Genomic DNA, 20148 nt, shown 5'->3' with positions numbered 1-20148 from the left:
CTAGTAGGTATGTAATGCTTTGATTTACATACTTAATATGATTACCAACAAAAGTTCTACCAATCTTCATCTAATATATTGTTTTCTTACTGTTTTGATATATTTTAATATTTTCTTCCACAAAATTTAAACTACATAATTTAATTATATTCAAAACAACTGTCAAACAGTAAAACGTTCAGTTACCCTATTTTTCCACATGACAAATAATGTGGAATTAGACGAGTGAGTCTAGGCTTCGATTACGAATCAAAGCGCCCCGAACTTCACGAGTTCGATTCCCGATGCAAGTTTCTATTTTTTTATTTTTTTATGCATTTTATGATTGTAAGTATATTTGTTATTTATTTTTTTTTTCAGAAAATGGGTATTTAAAATTTTTGCCAACAATTATTATCGTTCAGAAATCATTTTTTCTTTGTGGAATTTTTCAATGTGTTTGTGTGCGTTTTATTCTTTTATTTTTTTAAATTTTTGGTATTGTCTTAAAAATCACATAATATGTAGAAGAAGTATAACTTCTTACGTGCGTACAAAGTACACACACATTCTTTTTTTTCCCTAAAGTTCGGAACACCCTGTGTAATATTCTAGCATATAAAAAATATTTAAATTAATTCTTAATTGTAGCCTTAGACTTTCTCTACATCTTGTTTTTTGATTCATTCATGTTCGATAATAAAAGAGATATGTACGTTTATATTACAAATGAGGTATGCTATTTGATCTTGATCAATATCATTCCAAATCTCGAGAGCTACTGTTTCTACCTTTTGTAAGGTTCTAGGAGGTGGCAAACGCTGTCGTAGTCTTCTGCCAATTATATCCCACAAATGTTCGATCAGGTTAAGATCTGGACTATGCGATGGCCAATGCGAAGCCCGAAGATTTACCTGTTGTAAATATTCGGTTACAGTTCGTGAACGTGAGGTCTTGCATTATCGTGCATTAGCAAAAAATTATAACCAATATAAGGAGCCGATAACATGGTAGCTAAGTCCTTCGCTATGTAAGATCACTGCTTGAACACACTCATCGCGAGTCAAATTCCTTGTAGCGCATTCCATTTCCACCAATTAACAAAAAAAAACTACGGACTTAATTGAAACTTTAAATAAAAAATCTACTAATTTTCACAACAAACGAGACACTTTTTGACTGTTTGACATTGACCTTTTGACATCCATTAAATTGTTAATTTCTCATAGCCTACTTTACGCTTGTTTATTAAACTAAGCAGAAAATGAGGATTTATTGATGAAAAACATCGCCAGTTGTTAACGTACCTAACTTTTTTATTATCCAACATAAGAAAATGAATCAAAAAAGAAAATGTTAATAAAGCCTAAGGCTACAATAATTATTGAGTTTTAATTTATATATTTTTTATATGCTAGAATATTCCACAGGGTGTTCCGAACTTTAAGAAAAAAACATAGTATGATTGTTACACTCGGTATAAAATGACCTTTACCTGTCTAGCAACAATAGTATTACATCGATTTTCTTAAATAATAAGGCTATAACATACTAAAAAAATCACTGAAATCGGACAACAGGCTTAGTAAATTCGAGACTTCTAACGTGTACAATTCAGCAAGTGAGTCGATTATTTTGCTCTCAAGTGTAGAAAAGTAAAATGGAATGACCACATAAGCCGAATGACAACAAATAGAGTAGTAAAGACGGCGAATGACGGTTTCCAAATAGGAAGACGATCAGTGGGAAGACCACGAAAACGATGTAACGACAACTTTCTAGAGGCACATTGAAAAAACAAGAGTATGTCTACACAAAAAGAAGAAGTCTAAGACTAAATGTTCTTAGACTAAAACCTGTATGTAGGGATATAAAAGAGATCTTTCAGTTTCAAAGTAGTGAAAGGCTAGGCGTATTAATGAAAAAATATGTTCTGAAAACGACTTACGATCTTTAATCGAAAAATTCAAATAAAATAAAAAGTTTATTTTGTAATTGCCGTTTGTTCTCAATGAGATATATTTATTAAAAGCTAAGGGTCATAAGCAAACAGTTTCAGAACAATATGTAGCTTTCTATTTGAAACCACTTTAATTATTGCAAACATTTTATTGATTCATTTAAATCAATTGATTTTCTTTTTTGAATCAAAATTTTTTAAATAACATTTTAATGTCATACAATGTGTGAATGAATAATGTAAAGAAGATAATATTCATAGATAATATTGCCTCCTGACTATCTGATATATAAATATTAGTTATATTGATATTTAAATGAATCGACAAAAAAATTAATTGATTTAATCGTTTAAGTACAATAAACTTTTATCATTTTATTTTGTATTGTTTAACTTCTTAAACCAATACTGACAAATTTATATAAGTAATTGTTGATATAAAATGTTAATCAACCAATAATAGTAAACTCTTAGTCTGGAAATTATCTATTTGTGCCTTTTTTACATAAAACAGATATAATTGAATTTATAGGAAACAAATGTAGCAAAGCATGAAAGAATCTCTCTAACAAGGTTATTAGTCTAAATACGATGGATGCCATCTAAAAAAAATTATGACTTTATATAAAATAAAGAAACATGTAAGTGGAAAAGAAGTTAAAACAAAAACATGAATAAATCAAGTTCTCGGGTATTATACGTTGTGCTCATCAACATTGGTTAAGAACAACAGCTGTTAGGCTCAACAAGTTAACATAATTAAACTATAAAAAAATATTGGGGAAACTAAGTGTCTTCTAATGTACAACTACATAAAAATTTTAAAAATATTTTGCTGGCATAGATATCCGAACACCCATTATAAATTATTTTATTTTATTGAAATTTGGTGTACAGGTTTATCTTATGGAGGGACATAGGGCAGTGCCGAAGAACAACATATGGTCAAGATTGTCGCTTAAAAGGTGGATGGCTCTAAGAAACTGCTCCTTCACTACTAATTTTTATTTCACAACGTATTATGTTTTCCGTCATTTACATTATTTTGCTGATTATTAGTGCACTTATTACTGTATATATGACCCACATACAGAAAATAACTGAAGCAATATCCATAATTACACTTTTTGAACACCATAAGATTTTAAAATCATATTCTAATTGAAATACGTAGCTCCTATCAAGATCTAAAGATAATTATCAACATGGTATATGTTCATGTATGTATTATTCTGTTCATCTATACCTACTTCCCCAACTGAATTTTTTTTTCTGTCTTTCACCCATTTCTCACTTCTCCCTCTATATTACTTTGTCACCTACTCCCTCACTAAATTGATTTATTCCTTGTAGTAATCTAATCTAATACGAAAAATCTGAAATATCTAATAATCTAATATGAAAAATCTCAAAAGTTCTAAATGTCAAGATCCTCAAAGCAATAGGAGTAGAAGAAAGCAAGATATGAATAAATGTAATTATTATCTTGATCCTTCATAGGTATAAAGTAGAGAGAACTATGACATCCCTATCAGAACTGGTACTGATTTTAGCAACTTCTTTCAAAATTGTCATAGAAATTGAAATAATTTTACAGAAAAAACTCAGCAAGTTCTATTTGTTCGTAAATCGACAGATAGTAAATTAAAGAATTTATTTTATCACTTTTGTGGTGTGTTCCCAAAAGTATTTTGAAGATAACTTAAATGTCACAAATTGTTTTTACACAATATTATCTAACATAGTTTCTTAGTACCATTACTATGACTAATATCTGCCATTACTTTATCTATTCCCTCAAACATTTCTTTTGTACTAGCAGTAGTGTTTACATAAAAACTAATTATTAAATAGATCACACATGGATACAAAGAATTAAATATATCTACAATAAATGTTTGCATTTTAAAAAGTTAACAATACTTAACTGCATTGAACGACTTGTTCATCTTAAAAGTTACACACTGTTCTTTTTCATATATTTTCTAGGTTCCAACTAAGCAATGTATTGTAATTCTGAACATTGATTTGCAAAAACAAAGATAGCTAACCAAATTAAGTTAATTACATTCATATATTTTCCCACTATCCTATTCTAATAACATTTTCAAATACTTACCTCTTTATTGGTTCTTAACGAACTGGCAGCAGCTTGATTAAGCTTTTCTCTATATAATTGGGCTGCCCTAGAATTATATTTCTTCTGAGCATCATTAGTGTTACAGTTATGTTGACTAAAGAACTGCAACTGAAAAAGAGAATAAGCTTTTAGAAAAAAAAAATTGTATTATTTTTACAACTAGTTACATAGAAATCATAAAATGAAGTATATATCGCCGCCGCCTACGAAAAGTATAACTCCGAAAAATGCCGTTAAGAGTAGAACTTCCAATGAACGCCGCGAAAAATATTATTTTCGATTATATGATTGTGAACATTATAATCCCTAATAAAGTGTTAGCGAAAAAAATTATTTTTTGAGGAGAATCAGCAAAAAACATCATTTCTGTTTGTGGGTCCACGAAAATTATAATTACTAAAAAGTTCTCAGAAATAATTGTTTTCGTCGGCAGAAACAGAAATAATTGTTTTCGTCGGCATCTATTATGAACTAAATCTTTTCGTTATAAATATTTTGGGAGTTATAATCTTCGCGGACACGCATATAAAAAACAATTGTATCGCCAACACTTATCAAAGAGTTATTTTTTTCACTGAAAATGTATTAGGAATCACATTAATCATAGGTACCAGCGATATAGCTTCTACTTAATTTCATCTATCTTTTGATTCCAAAACTGCTTCAGTATCATGTTTATTATTGTCTGAAAGATTTTTTCCTTGCAGTTTCAATAGGCTTACCATAATTACGAAGAGCCAAACCGGGACACAGAAGAGGAGGCTCATTTTCGTTTTGTTTTTCACTTAATTTATGTTTTTCATATTTGAAAAGCAATCACAATTATTAAGAACTGAAAACATATTAATAAGCTTCGAAACGCTTGGAAACAGATTCATAGCAGGAGGAGACTATAATGCCAAACAAAAAGCCTGGGGCTCCAGACTAATAACTACGAAAGGTAGAGAATTACTTCAAACTATAAATCACAGTAACTTAAAGCACTTCGCCACAGGAGAACCTACATACTGGCCCAGTGATCCACAGAAAACACCAGATGCCATAGATTTTTTTGTAACAAAAGGCATTAATACTAAACAACTCAAAATACAGTTAAGCTTTGATCTATCATCTGATCATTCATCAATACTCTTAACCATGTTTGAGGAAATAGTAGGACGACCAAAAAAACCTATAGTATGCAATCATAAAACAAATTGGGACACCTTTCAGGAACGGGTGGATGCATGTATAGATCTTAAAATTCCTCTTAAAACAACCGAGGACATAGAAGTAGCTTTAAAAAAACTAACAACTTCCATTCAAACTGCGGGTTGGGTTGCAACCCCGATACAAAAAGACAGTGATAAAATCGACGAAAACCCAATCATAATAAAAGACCCAATTGCTGAAAAGAGAAGACTACGCAAGAAATGGCAGCAAACAAGGACAGCAGTAAATAAGAAAAACCTCAATAAAGCAAGTAAGGACCTAAAAAAACTTCTGTTAACGATGAAAAATGACTCGGTTCAGGCATATCTCGAAAACCTAACGCCAACGGAAGCAACAGACTACTCACTCTGGAGAGCAACAAGAAAATTGAACAGGCCACAACAACAAATTCCCCCTATAAAAGATCAACAGGGGAAATGGGCCAGAAACGACAAAGAAAAAGCCAATGCATTTGCACTTCACCTATCAAATGTGTTTAAACCAAATGAAGTAGAGAGTACACAAGAAGACATGGACGACATACAAAACTACCTGGAGTCACCTCTCCAAATGGAACAGCCCATAAGCAACTTTAAATACAAGGAAATAAGAGATGTAATTGTACACCAAATTAAACCAAAAAAAGCACCGGGCTATGACCTAATAACCGGCATTATACTGCAAAAACTCACTAGAAAAGGAATCACAGCATTACTACAAATTTTTAACGCAATGCTAAGGCTGAGCTACTTTCCAAATCAGTGGAAAGTAGCCGAAATAATAATGCTTCCCAAACCAGGTAAAAACCCTAATGAAATATGCTCGTACAGGCCCATCAGTCTCTTGCCAATCTTATCAAAAATATTTGAGAAACTTCTACTCAAGCGAATGCAGCCAATATTAACGGAAAAAAAGCTCATACCAGATCATCAGTTCGGCTTTAGAGCAAAACATGGCACAATAGAACAAGTCCACAGAGTCGTTAAACAAATTAGCAATGACTTAGAAAAGAAAAAGTATTGTTCAGCCGCATTCATAGATATTAGCCAAGCTTTTGATAAGGTGTGGCATCCTGGACTATTGTATAAAATAAAAAAAGGTTTACCTGACAACTTCTATCCATTATTAAAATCATACATAACTAACAGATTTTTCTTAGTAAAACAGCAGTCTGAATATACTAACATCTACCACATAGAATCTGGAGTACCACAGGGTAGTACCTTGGGCCCAATATTATATTTATTGTACACGGCAGACATTCCCACTACAGAACAAACAACAGTATCAATATTTGCTGATAATACAGCAATACTAGCCTCCCATCACAATCCTGCAGGAGCTACAAGAAACCTACAAACAAACTTGAACAAAATAGGAGTATGGCTAAAAAAGTGGAAAATAAAAGCGAATGAATCCAAATCAATACACGTTACTGGGAGTCCGGCACTGATATCGAATAAGCACACATGCTTTTTGATCGATCCTGACAAATAGTAAATTTAACTTACAAAAACCAATCATAGTATTCTTACACTACGTTAACATCAAGTATAATAGTGTTAGTTAAGTGTGTATAGAAAAACATTTTCTGTGAGTACATATTTTTCTATTAATAAGTATTTCATAACCAAAGAATTTTATAAAACCGTCAATAAACAACACCAGTCATTGATCGACACCAATTTTTTGTCTTTAAAGACAATTACCAAAATCCGAAGCGGAACAGGTCCGTACTTAGGAAAATCAAATGGTGTTGAGAAATGGAATTCGACGTCACTAATAATAGCGATGAATCATTATCGCAATCCACATCACAAAAACCTTTATCTTACTCTGCTGCAGCTAGTAGACAAAAAGAAACAATCTATCCATCCAAGCTACAAGCAGTAGTTTTTAATTCTCTCAACGATGTTAAATTAGAAGAATACTTGTTAGCGGTAGGAGCTTTAGTTAGTCCAAAACACATTATTTTTTCATCAAGAATCACCAACAATCGTATCTGTATCTATTTCTCAACCAAACAAGTCGTAGATGAATTTTTTTCAAACAGTAGAGGTTTCATCACTGTAAACAATACGCAAATTCAAGTCCGTAGACTAATTACTCCAAGTGAAAGACTCCTAATATCCAATGTTTCTCCCACTATCCCGCATAAGGTAATAGAAAACGAACTACTGCTCTTAGGGCTAAAACCAACTTCATCAATGTCATTTTTGCGAATAGGAACCAACAATCCTGAATACAAACATGTACTCAGTTTCCGTCGACATATTTACGTATCTCCACCCACAGGTCCAATTCCTGATACCATTTTAATAACTCATGAAGATACTACAAATCGAATTTTTTTGACATTAGACAACTTATGTTTCATTTGCAAACAACATGGCCATATTTCCAGTAGTTGCTCAGTAAATGTAAATCACTCAGAAACAGCTGTCCCAACTGCTACACTTTCAAACAGAAACGAACCTAGTACAGTAACTTCAACAGAAACGACTGCTATTACACCTTCAACAACATGCACTTCTACAAACATATCAAATAATTCAACGCCACTAACAAAAATATTATCTACAACCAACCTAACACCTCTTGATACATCAACTACAGATAATACAATGCCAGTGATATCTAAACCAAATATATCCACCTCATCAGCCCCCTCAGCTCACATAGTCATAACTAACCAGCCTTCATCTTCCAGTCTAAGCAATAATTCTTGCTCGGTTAATGAAAATAAAGAGAATCCAGCACCAAAAGAATTTAGCGTATCCAACGAAGAAAATACATCTAAATCATCCTCCAAACGAACTGTATCTGAAGCAATATCACCCCCGATTGAGACATCAGCTAGTGACGATGTATTTTCAAAGCCAACTCAGAAACAAAAAAGAATAAAAACAAAAATATCAACAATACCATTAGAAACGCTAATGCAACCAATTAAAGAATTATTCAATTCCGAAAAGCAAATATTAACTTTTGAGGAAACAGTTGATTTATTTGAAAACGCTCATGGAACAAAAGATGTTATCAGCGTTGTAAATAAATATACAGTAGACATTCTAGGATTTAAAAAACTCATAACCAAAATTCATTCATATACATCCCAACGCTCATTAAAATTGAAATGTACAAAGCTTAACAAAAAAATTACGAGACAGCTCACAAAAGACAACTACGAGGATGAAGAACCTGACACGGATACATCGACTGAATTATCCCAGGAGCTGAACATTCAATAATTATAACTATAACATTCAACAAACTAACAAAATTTTCTAAATCCTATCATATATATACAGACGCTTCTAAAACATCTACTGGAGTTGGGGCAGCTGTCATTACTCCAAATAGTACACTTGAGTATAAACTACCATCCTTAAGCTGTATACATACTGGCGAGCTATACGCCATCTATCAATCTCTCGTTCATATTAACTCCAGTAATATATCCAATGCTCTTATAATTACCGATTCCCTCAGTTCCATCCATACCATTAACCAACTGTACACGAAGCATCCAATTGCTCTCCTAATTAAAAAAGAACTAGCTACCATTCAAAACAACAACCATATTGTACAATTCCTATGGGTTCCTTCACACATTGGCCTCCAAGGAAATGAAGCGGCGGATCGGACAGCCCAACAAGCCAGGGACAGTGAAACCGCGAGTGAAGTGAGAGATGTAGTTCTTAATGATTTAAAATCATTTATTAAAGTGAAAGTCAAAAATCTGTGGCAAAACCAGTGGGACAGTTCAACTTCAAAACTTCGCGAAGTGAAAACGTTTGTAAAACCGTGGAAATCTCAAATTCACAACAGAACTCACCATGACATTGTTACTCGCCTTCGTCTAGGACATACCCGACTTACCCACGGACACATAATTGGTCACACTAATCCCACTTTATGTGAAAACTGTAATATCCCACTAAGTGTTAAGCATGTACTTGCAGAGTGTCCAAAATACCAGTTGCAGAGACAGAACAACCACATCATCGGATCAACAAGTGAAATCTTAGGAGAAAATTGTAAAATTGAACACTTGGTAAAATTCCTTAAAGATATCAATGTATTTAACAAAATCTAACATCTGTAAATAAATTACCTTATGTATATGTATATGTCGCTAATAACCTCCGAGGTTGATGCGACTATTTTGTAAAATAAAAAAAAAAAAAAAAATACACGTTACTTTCACGATGAAAAGAGATCAGTGTCCACCAGTGAAACTAAATAACAGCCAATTAGCACAAGCTGATAGTGTGAAATACTTAGGCATGCACCTAGACAAACGCCTCACATGGCGGACACATATATTCAACAAGCGAAAACAACTAGGACTTAGACTGCAGCAACTATACTGGATTATCGGCAGGAAATCAAAACTGACCATTCAAAACAAAATACTTGTATATAAATCAGTTCTAAAACCAATCTGGACATATGGAATCCAGCTATGGGGCACAGCGTCAAATTCAAACTTAGAAATACTTCAAAGGTTCCAAAATAAGGTTTTAAGAATAATAGTCAATGCCCCCTGGTACGTGCCAAATACAGCAATAGAAAGAGACTTGGAAATCCCCACCATCAAAAGTGAAATAAAACGACATAGTGAAAAATATTGGGATAGAGCGAATACGCATGTGAACCCCCTCGCGCGTGATCTATTTAACACCGTAGGTGAGGTGCGCCGCTTAAAAAAATTTAAACCAACGGACCTGATAAGCAGGTTTAACTAAGTGTACTCAGAATAACAAACAAATAACGGTTTTAAATAAATAGGTTAATTATGTAAAGGAAATAATTCACTGGAAATATTTCCTACATGTCCAATGTAAATATCCGACCATTTACTTATTGTCCTTCAATATTATATATGTGACAGATTGTAAATATACTGGGAGTTAATAAAAAAAAAATATTTGAAAAGCAATCACAATTATTAAGAACTGAAAACATATTAATACATGTGAATATATTTTTTATTAAAAAGAAAAAGAGATAAAGCACAATTAATACAAACAACACTAAAAATTTGCCCAGTTTTATTATTCGCTCACGCTTGCTTAATATTTTTCACTAGAGTGCACTTTCTTCAGAATATTTTTGTCATGCTTAATTTTGTCATAAAATTCACTACATGTTTAAGTTAAATTTGCACGTAAGCAAAGCTTCCACAACACATTCTTCCATCCTCCCCTGATCGCCAGACTACATTTTTTTCATTGTTAAAAATTCTTTCCATTGGCGCTGAAGTACCGGGTAGACACATAGCAAACTCCACATTTTTTTTTAATTTGGCACACTTCAATATACTGCTTCTGAAATAGGGTGAATAGCTGGACTCATTTCGCGGAGTAACTAGCTTCATAAGAATTTTAGAAGAAGCCTTTTGCCAATAACACCTTATCAATCATTATTTGGGTTTTCGATTGAGGTTGTTTTAGCTTGTTGTGTAGTTCATCTCTTGCCATCAGTGCGATCACTTCCGTGATGATTGCTTTGCACTTGGTATGTACAGACCCGAATTTGGGCTCAAACAGCTTGGATATTAATCTTGTGGAGCAATCAGATGTTTTAAAACTTATATAGTGCATTGCTGTATGGAATGCAAAAGTAGCTTCTTTAGCAGCAATGGAAAGTTCATTTTCTGTAGGTTCGCCATTTTTGAAAAATGATTTATTTATTTATTTATTTATTTATTTACGGGCGAACCCATTTTACAAAGTTAGTACAATTTTAAAACAAGTATGATTAAAACAAAATAAAACATTTATAAGCTAAAAATTACAAGACAATTAAACATATAAGTACACAGACATAATATAAATAATAAACATAAAAAGTAGTTACCTACATCTGATAATAAGCGTCGTCAAGTGATATTTGACAATACGGCCTTGAATCTGTTTAAGCTGTAGGAAAAGTCGAGTTCCTGAAATTGATTTGCAATTCTTTGGCTTCGAGATAAGAACGAATAATGAGCATAATTTGTTCTATGCATTGGTACAGAAAATGAAACCAATTGTCTTGTCTGGCGGTTGGGAACTGCAAAATCAATTTTGGCTAACATATCTGGGCAGTCGATTTGTGAGTTAACCAGCTTAAATAATAGAATTAAGTCGTGATGTAATCGACGGCTTTTTAAAGTAGTAATATTTAACATCTGTAAAATATCGTCATAATGCATATACTGGCCAAGTTTAAACGCAACATGTCTAAGGAACTTATGTTGCACACACTCAATTTTATCACTATACAACTGATAATATGGAGACCACGCCGAAGAGCAATATTCCAGATGAGGTCTAACTAACGAACAATATAGAATCTTTAATGGTTGGATGGACGTAAAATCAGAAGTAACTCGTTTGATATATCCAAGAAGCCTCAAAGATTTGTTAATGATGGTTTTAAAGTGCTCATGGAAAGTTAGTGAGGTATCTAGCCATATTCCAAGATCTTTGATAACAGTTTGTGATGAAAGAACAGATGTATTAATACTGTAATCATATAGTAAAGGGTTATTGGTTCGATAAAAACGCATGACATGACACTTACTTGTATTCAGTTCCATACCATTATTGATGCACCAACTTTGAAGTTTAGTCAAATCGTCTTGCAATTTTTCAGCATCTTCACTTGACCTTATTACAGAAAATACCTTTAAATCATCAGCAAATAGGAGTACCACACCATGGTGAAAACTTTTAACTATATCATTAATAAACAGATTAAACAATAAAGGTCCCAAGTGGGATCCTTGTGGTACGCCAGAAGTTACAGAAATTTCATTGGATTTAATACTGTTAAAACGTACAATTTGTTTTATATTGGAAATATAATCTGTAAACCATTTTAGTAATGATCCAGTGATACCAAAACTTTCAAGTTTAGTTAATAGGAGCTCATGATTAACTCTGTCAAATGCTTTTGATAAGTCTGTATAAATAGCATCAACTTGATGACCTGCCTCCATTGCTTGTGTTATATAACTAATAAAATATAGAAGGTTGACTTCTGTAGATCTACCACTGCAAAATCCATATTGTTGAGACGCTATTTTGTGCCTAAATACTAATGATAGATGTTCTGTTAATATGGCTTCAAACAGTTTGGGAATGGTGCTTAATATAGATATAGGACGATAGTTCTTTATATCATGCTTATTACCGCTTTTATAAATTGGTGTTATATAACTCAATTTCCAGTAACTTGGGAATTGACCTGATGATAATGACTCATTAAATATATAATATAAGGGACGAGCTAATACAAAACTACAGTATTTCAATAAGATAGGAGGTACTGCATCAGGACCTGGACCTTTCCGTGGTTTCAGATTAGTTAGATGTTGATAGACTTCGGAGATGCTAACAGAATAATTAGAAACAATCTGATCACTATCAGTTACGAGTATTTGATGTTGAGTTATATTGTCCTTACGATACACGGATAGGAAATGAGAAGCAAACAGATTGGCAGATTCATACGTAGAATTGGACCTAACATTATCAAGGAACATTTCAGAAGGTAGAGAATTCTGGTCCTTTTTGGCATTTGCAAATTTCCAAAACAACCTACTGTCAGCCTGTATAGAACACTGGGCATCACTCACAAACTGATTATAGCATTGTTTAGAGAGTACTTTACACTGAGATCTAAGACACGAAAATTTGTCGTAACTGTCTAAATTCAACAGTGTCTTGTGTTCTTGGTGTGCCATTTTTTTTCGTATACCTAGTTCCCGTAATTCAGTTCCCTTGTGAGGGACTTGTGAACTGCAATCAAAACTCCACCGCCTCTTTGTAAGGTACTCGTATCTGCGGAACGATCTCTTCTGTATACATTATAGTCATCGAAACCTAATTCTCCATCGTGAAATTCACCATTTAACCAAGTTTCAGTAAAAATAATAATATTATAATTTGTTGTGGAAATGTTGCGCTTCAATATAGATAATTTGGTCCGTAGTCCTCTAACATTTTGATAATAGACACTGTAATACCCATTTGATGCATTATAATTTGTTGTGGAAATGCTGGGCTTCGGTATAGATAACTTGGCACGTGGACCTTTAACATTTTGACCACAAATATTCAGTTCGTCAGAATTGACACTACCTAAAAGTCATTCATTTGTACGTGAACTGCCTGCATTGCGAGACAGTCGAGGAGGTCTTGACACAAATTCTCTAGCTGTGACCCTAGCAGGCCATGCATCTGGCTGCAGCATAGCTTCAAAGAAAGATTGACGAATACCAATTTTAAAAGAGCAATAGTAATCATTAGATGTCAATGGTTTAACTGAAAAATCTTTCTTCAACAAGGAATGTTTTTTTACTATGTAATCACAAACCTGATGCTCGGATACACCAGGGCTAATATTATTTAAGTGAATAAATCTCATTCGCTCAACTCCGGCAAAATCAGCATCAGCAACGGTACCAACAACCTCTGCAAAAGTGGAACGTGAAATGTTGTTTTTATGATTAACATTGGGTGGTTTCTTTGAACTAGTAGTCCTATATTTAGCTGTTCCATGTATGGAATCAGTTGGAATCCCTGAGACATTTTCGGCGAATACAGGTGGTGGACAAGGAACTGAAGGGGATAGTACAACAGTGTCCTTAGCCAGTGATGTCGCGTTCATGTTTAACAAGGACATTGAACCGCTACACCCATTTAATGTATGAATCATCTGAATGTTGCTCTCACGAAGTATAACAATCTCATTTTTTAGCTCTTCAACTGATTTTTGATAGCCAGCGTTCATCGAATCTAGTAAAGCCTCAAAGTGCTTTTGGAGCGCCTGAAACTTAACATCAATAGCAGGATTGAGAATGGTTGCAGATGATTGACAGTTTTCACATTCAAACTTCAATTTTCTAGTGCTAGCAAGTTGCAAAACTCTTATTTCAGTTGAGCTAATCCCAGAACATGATTGACAAAACTGGGTATTACAGAGATCGCATCTAATTTTTTTATTTAATTCTTCTTTAGATAATTCATTCTTGCACAAAAAACAACTCATGTTAATCGAAAATATATAAATATAAATATTAATCCTGATCACGGAGTAGTAGCCACTTCATAAAAATTATGATCAAGCACTGGCCTATCATTATAAATAAATGATGTTATGGTAGATGAGCTTGCAATGGCACTTGTGCTCTCCTTTTATTTGGAGCACTTTAGATGGTCCTTGATCAACAGCCGGGATGTCGGTGTTGTTCAAGTTTGACCAGGATCAAACTGGCCAGGGCTCCGGCACAGGAGTTACGGTAAGCCCAAGTTTCAATCTCTACATAAGTCTGACTACTACGTAATGACTCGTTGCGCTAAATATAATTATAATAATATAACTTATACAATAATAATATAGTGTCCTATAGTATGGACACTATACTGTCCTGCACCAGTCCAGCTGGCTGAGTATCCTGTAATTTTGGTGTAATTTACGGCATAGAACATGGGTGATATTACTTCGCTGAGGTAACCATTTGGGAATGTGATATATAGGGCTGTAAATAGTTTCATTTAAACGGGATTTAGCTTAAATGCCCTTTAATGACAAGGGTATAATTTTCTATTTGCATTTCTTTTAATTTTTCTAATACTATTCCCACTACACTATTGCCAATAGTTATTTGAGAAATTGCTACTAAAAAGAATCACACTGTTAATCAACATACCAGATGTTTATGTTTACTGCAGATTTAGACACTGTCATTCAATAGTAGAACAAGTACAAAGAGTAGACTGCTGATGCAGAACCTCTATTAATTACTGGAGTCATATCTTTATCAAGCAAAACTGTCTGCAGTGGGCGGGACATGTAGCCAGGGCACCGGAATTAAACATGTTAAAAAAGATTCTAATTCTCCTCGACACCTAATGGTAAAAGAGGCAACCGATTATGTATGTATGTAAAAAAGATTCTAACAGCACAACTGGTAGGAATGAGCAGAAAGGCACAGGGTAGACCAAAGCTGAGGTGGATATACAGGGGAATATAGGATGCTTGACACAATGGCACAGAAAGCTTGGGTAGGTTGAGGTCCTTTTAGGGCTGGAGATCCATGTTGATAATGATGATCCTTGTGATAGACAATTTTGGGTGTCTGAAGAAGCCTTTTAAACCAATCTTAGCTTGTGTACCACAGGGTAGCATCTTGGTATCACTCCTATACCTAATTTATACTTTTGATATTCCAACAACCAATGATATTCCAATAACCGATTCTGATATTTTAATAACCAGTACATTTTCATATAACACAGTCATTATGGCAAAAGATGATCTTTAACAGACAGCAACACAAAAATTACAAGTTGCTATTTAACAATGTCTTTAAGTGGACCAATGATTGGGAAATACAACTTAATAGTTTGAAGTCAGTTCTAGTCAATTTTACGTTACAAGATAAGCAAAGAGATAATGACCTCTCTGTATCTCTTGCAGGATGTCATTTACTTCCAGCAGACTCGGCAAAATATCTGACTCCACCTTGATGGAAGATTAAATTGGAAACATATGGAGTACAACTTTAGGGTTGTGATAGCCAACAAATAACACCAAATGATACACCAAAGTCAACATAAATCTCTCCAAATTGTTATAAAAGCCTACCAGTGTGTAATCAACGGAGAACTTCATAATTTTTCCATTAAACAGGACACAATCTGGCAACATCACCAGTCGACCGGTTTTCTCCCACTTCCTCTCTCACTCCGACACAAATACTCGGCTCTTGTTCTCACTCTAGCTCTGGTATCTGGTATTTTTCTGCATAAAAACATACGACAGTGGCTTAGTACTCTTTCTAGCATTGTTTGCGTTTAAAAGAAGTGAAGTAGAAAACTATTTACGATGGAAAATTGGCTGAAAAGTAGGTCTTGCGTTAAAAGAAAACTGCAATCTACTGGCGAAGGTGAATTTAATCCTCCATTTACTAGAAATTAACGCGAAAGTGCCTCCAGTATTTTCGAAGGTTATGAAAGGGAATAAAATGTTTCGAAAATATTGTCCTGAATACCTTCCATACAGATTCACGTTCATAGGTATGGAAGAAGAACCTATACCCAATGCATACTTTGTTTCGAAACCTTGGATAACGAAATTATGAAGCCCTCAAAATTTCAGAGACATATTTCTACTAAACATCCACAAACCTTGAATAAAAAACTGATTTCGACTCTGTAAAACATGGAGATTGTGGCGTAAGGAAAGGTAATAAAAATGATCATGGTCTCTTACCAGCTGTTTGCTAATAGCAAAAAATAGCGATCAGCACGCAGCAGTCGAGAACCTTATTTTGCCCACGCCAGAATTAATTTCGTCACTTCAGCTTGACGAAAAAACAGGTCAACATATATGTAAAATACCTCTATTCAACTCTACAGTGAAACATAAAATCCAGGAAATATCTGTTAAAGTAAAGCAGACTTTAATATCTGCTATGAAAGAAACTGACTTTTATTCTTTACAATTAGACGAAAGTACAGATATTGATGACAAAGTTAATTTGTTATGCTTTGTAAGGTTTAATTGCAATGGATCTGTTGAATAAGGAATGCTATTTTGCTACACACTAAACACCACTACAAGACGTTTTCGATTTCTTGGATAGTTTTATTCACGAAAATGGGATTAATTGGTACAAATGTGTCGCGCTTACAACCGATGAAGCTTGTGCTATTTCAGGAAAGTATAAGGAACTGGTAAGTAAAATCAAAACTCCTCTAACCCATCACAGAATCCATAGGGAGGCATTGGCGGTTAAGGGAATGAATTCAGACCTACAAAGCACTCTTGATAACCCTGTAAAGATTATGAACTTAATAAAAGCACAATCGAAAACTCTTGGATGTTCGCTATAAAGTGTGACGAAATGGGAAGTGACCATAAGAAGTTACTTCTACATTGTGAAGTATGTTGGTTGTTACGTGGAAATGTGCTTCCAAGATTGTTCGAACGTCTAGACGAAGCTAGATTGTTTTTTGTTCAACTGAGTCAAAAGGCCAAATATTTTCTCAATGATTACCTCAATGATGAGACTTGGCTGATAAAACTGTCATACCTAGCTGATATTTTTAGCTCTTTGGACATTCTTAATTTGGGATTACAAGGAGAAGCTGGACATCGATTCTTCGTTCAAGATAAAGTTGATTCTACTATTAAAAATATGGATAGATGGCATCAGAAGGTTCAAGCAAATAAATTTGATGCATTCACATTGATGAACAAATGAGGTGAGGAATGGTTCGAGAATATGAAAAGACATCAGAAGGTGGGTTGCCAGACATAAAAGGTTGGGAACCGCTGAGATAGATGATATTTACCATCTATGAATATGTGAAGCAATCAACGAACTGTCAATATGGATGGAATAGGCATGAAGAAAATTAATGCGCCAACATACAAGAGAGAGGTCCTGAGAGAGACAGAAAAGGATCAGGTAAAATTTGACAGGCTGTGTAATTTGAGTTAATTTTTAAATACTGCCTATCAGCCCTGATACCAAGTTAAAAAAATATGAGGTTCATTTCCCCCATTTAAGTTGATATAGACAACTCAAATTACACAGCCTGTCAAATTTTACATGATCCTTTTCTGTCTCTCTCAGGACCTCTCTCTTGTATGTTGGCTTCAATATCGCTTCACTATTTGAATGGGACAGGCCATTCCATCCGTATTGATAGATCATTGGAAGCAATACAAGCACAAGTGAAAATTTCATAGTCATAGCAACATAGTAGCCATTTAACTGCTGGATAACACTCAGAAGAATAAAAGGTGTAGGTGCTGGGTGTCAGACGATTAAAAGATACCAAACCATACAATAAGTTAGAATAAGTATAGATGTTTGAACAAGTATAATAATATATAGTCCGTCCGCTATAACTTTTCCCATGCGGTTTGATTCATTTTCAATCAAATTAAGTCAAAACAGAAAGTGAAACGTACGCCGATGTGTGTAGTATATAATATATAGTATACAGTATACAAAATGTATATACACATCGACATTCGTTTCAATTTATGTTTTGACTTAATTTGATTGAAAATGAATTGTACCGCATGGGAAAAGTTATAGCGGACGGACTATATGTGATAATTGTGTATTCAAGTTAGATTAACTACTTAATCTTGAGATGTCCATATTGATGCAGTAAACCCGAACATGTTCTGCTTATTAGTTTTACTTACAATTCAATATGGATGAAAGGGAGCGTTCAAGTATTACGTAACGCGATTTTTAAAGATTTTTGACCACCACCTCCCCCCCTACGTAACGCACTCTAATGGGCGTTTAACTATCGCGTAACGCAATTTTTGAAGATTTTTGACCCCCCCCACCTGCGTTACATAATACTTGAACGGTCCCAAAGGTACTAGGGCAGATGAAACATACATGACAGCTAATTACTGTTAGATAATTAAAAGAGACTGACCTATTAATACACACAAATCATCTAAATTTTGGTAATAACAATTGAAGGGTAGGAGACAAAGAAGATGCTATGTCAAAATAATAAGTTTCGAGAAAAATAGTTTTAAAGGTTAAGGCTCTCTGGTGTTTGTTTATTATTTATGCACCGACGAAAACTCGTTTATTTACTAAATTTGCTGGAATTACAGCGATGACATCAGCCTATGTGTACAACAGGACATAGCACTTTTTTCGGCCAGGCCATGCAGGCTTTCCACCTTCTTAACCTGACTAGAGAAATTAAAGTATTTTGTTATTCCTGACTGAACACGTTCATAGCAGTGATTGATTTATAGAATGGCAGTCGAGATCGCTGGCAAACAGACGGGACCAGAAGCTCATTTTGCAAAAATTGACATAGCACCTTCTTTGCCTGTACCCTTCAATTGTATATACTGTATTGTTTACTTTAAACCTGTTTATCTTTTTGATTTCATCTTCTGAAGTGTGTATTTTGATGATTATTAACTGGCAATTGACTGACTGTTAGTAAATATGTTAAGGTACATACCGCATTACTGTTGCCTCCTAATTGCATTTGCCTAAGTTGCATTAAAGTCCAATTGGTGTCTAACTGAGTAGATCTTACAAAAGTCAAATGTACTCCCAAACTTCTGTGAACTGCTGAGCAGTCTATACAGATGAAAACACCATATGTAACACTTGCCCATGTTGGATTTTTGGCTTCACAATCAAAACAAACCTAAAACATTTGTATTATTATCCAGGACACGTCATTTCAAATATGTAGAACACAAGCAAAAATATTGAGAAGCCTTACAGGTTCATACCTTGTTGGCTGGAATTGACCGTAACCTATTAAATACTGCTTGAATGTCTTCTTTGGTGGGCTGGTTGTCCATGTTCTTAAATCTTTATTTATGTTAAAGTTAAATTAATATGAATAACTAATAAACTACCAATATATTGTATAGTGTTGGAATTAGAAATTTGACTTTTGTATGACGTTGAGAAATGTCAGCAACATTTCATGACATATGACATGACACTCATGCTCATGACATAAGTATGTTCGCGGAAACAGCCAGTAACTATGGTTTGTTTTTAAACCAGGAGGAGTAAACTAAAAAGACAAAACTTATAACAAATCCACAGGGTACCAGGAGGTACCGTGGTCAAAAAATTGTTATAACTTTTTTTAAACAAATTCACAAACACAAATTCACTTCGGACAAATTTTTTTTAGATCATTTGGGTCGTTCGGAGCAAAAAAGGTCTCTTGTGATTAAGGCCGCTTAAATTGTTGTCGAGTTGTCGCGATTTTAAAGTTGAAAAATGCGAAAATAGCTATTTTCAAGGCTTAAATTATTATTATAAAAGTCAAAAGTGACCAAATCAAAGTTTAAAGGC

At 34.0% G+C, this 20148-nt stretch overlaps 1 protein-coding gene across 3 annotated transcripts in view; it reads right to left on the bottom strand.

Moving 5' to 3' along the window:
• The window catches only part of LOC114328090 (ADP-ribosylation factor GTPase-activating protein 2), a 95010-nt gene extending 75246 nt beyond the window's left edge, over window positions 1-19764 (bottom strand). For all 3 annotated transcript variants that reach the window (XM_028276844.2, XM_028276843.2, XM_028276845.2), the window contains exons 1-3: window positions 19569-19764; window positions 19289-19480; window positions 4059-4187 (exon numbers count right to left, since the gene is read on the bottom strand). In XM_028276844.2, coding sequence (XP_028132645.1) covers window positions 4059-4187; window positions 19289-19480; window positions 19569-19640 — 393 coding nt within the window. In that variant the 5' untranslated portion in view covers window positions 19641-19764. The remainder of the gene's footprint in view (window positions 1-4058; window positions 4188-19288; window positions 19481-19568) is intronic.
• Between the last annotated feature and the right edge of the window lie 384 nt (window positions 19765-20148).

Source organism: Diabrotica virgifera, chromosome 3 (genome assembly GCF_917563875.1).
Source record: "Diabrotica virgifera virgifera chromosome 3, PGI_DIABVI_V3a".
In the NCBI taxonomy this organism is placed as follows: domain Eukaryota; kingdom Metazoa; phylum Arthropoda; class Insecta; order Coleoptera; family Chrysomelidae; genus Diabrotica; species Diabrotica virgifera.
Note: the sequence above shows the minus strand (reverse complement) of the source record. Positions and strands in the feature narration are given on the sequence as shown.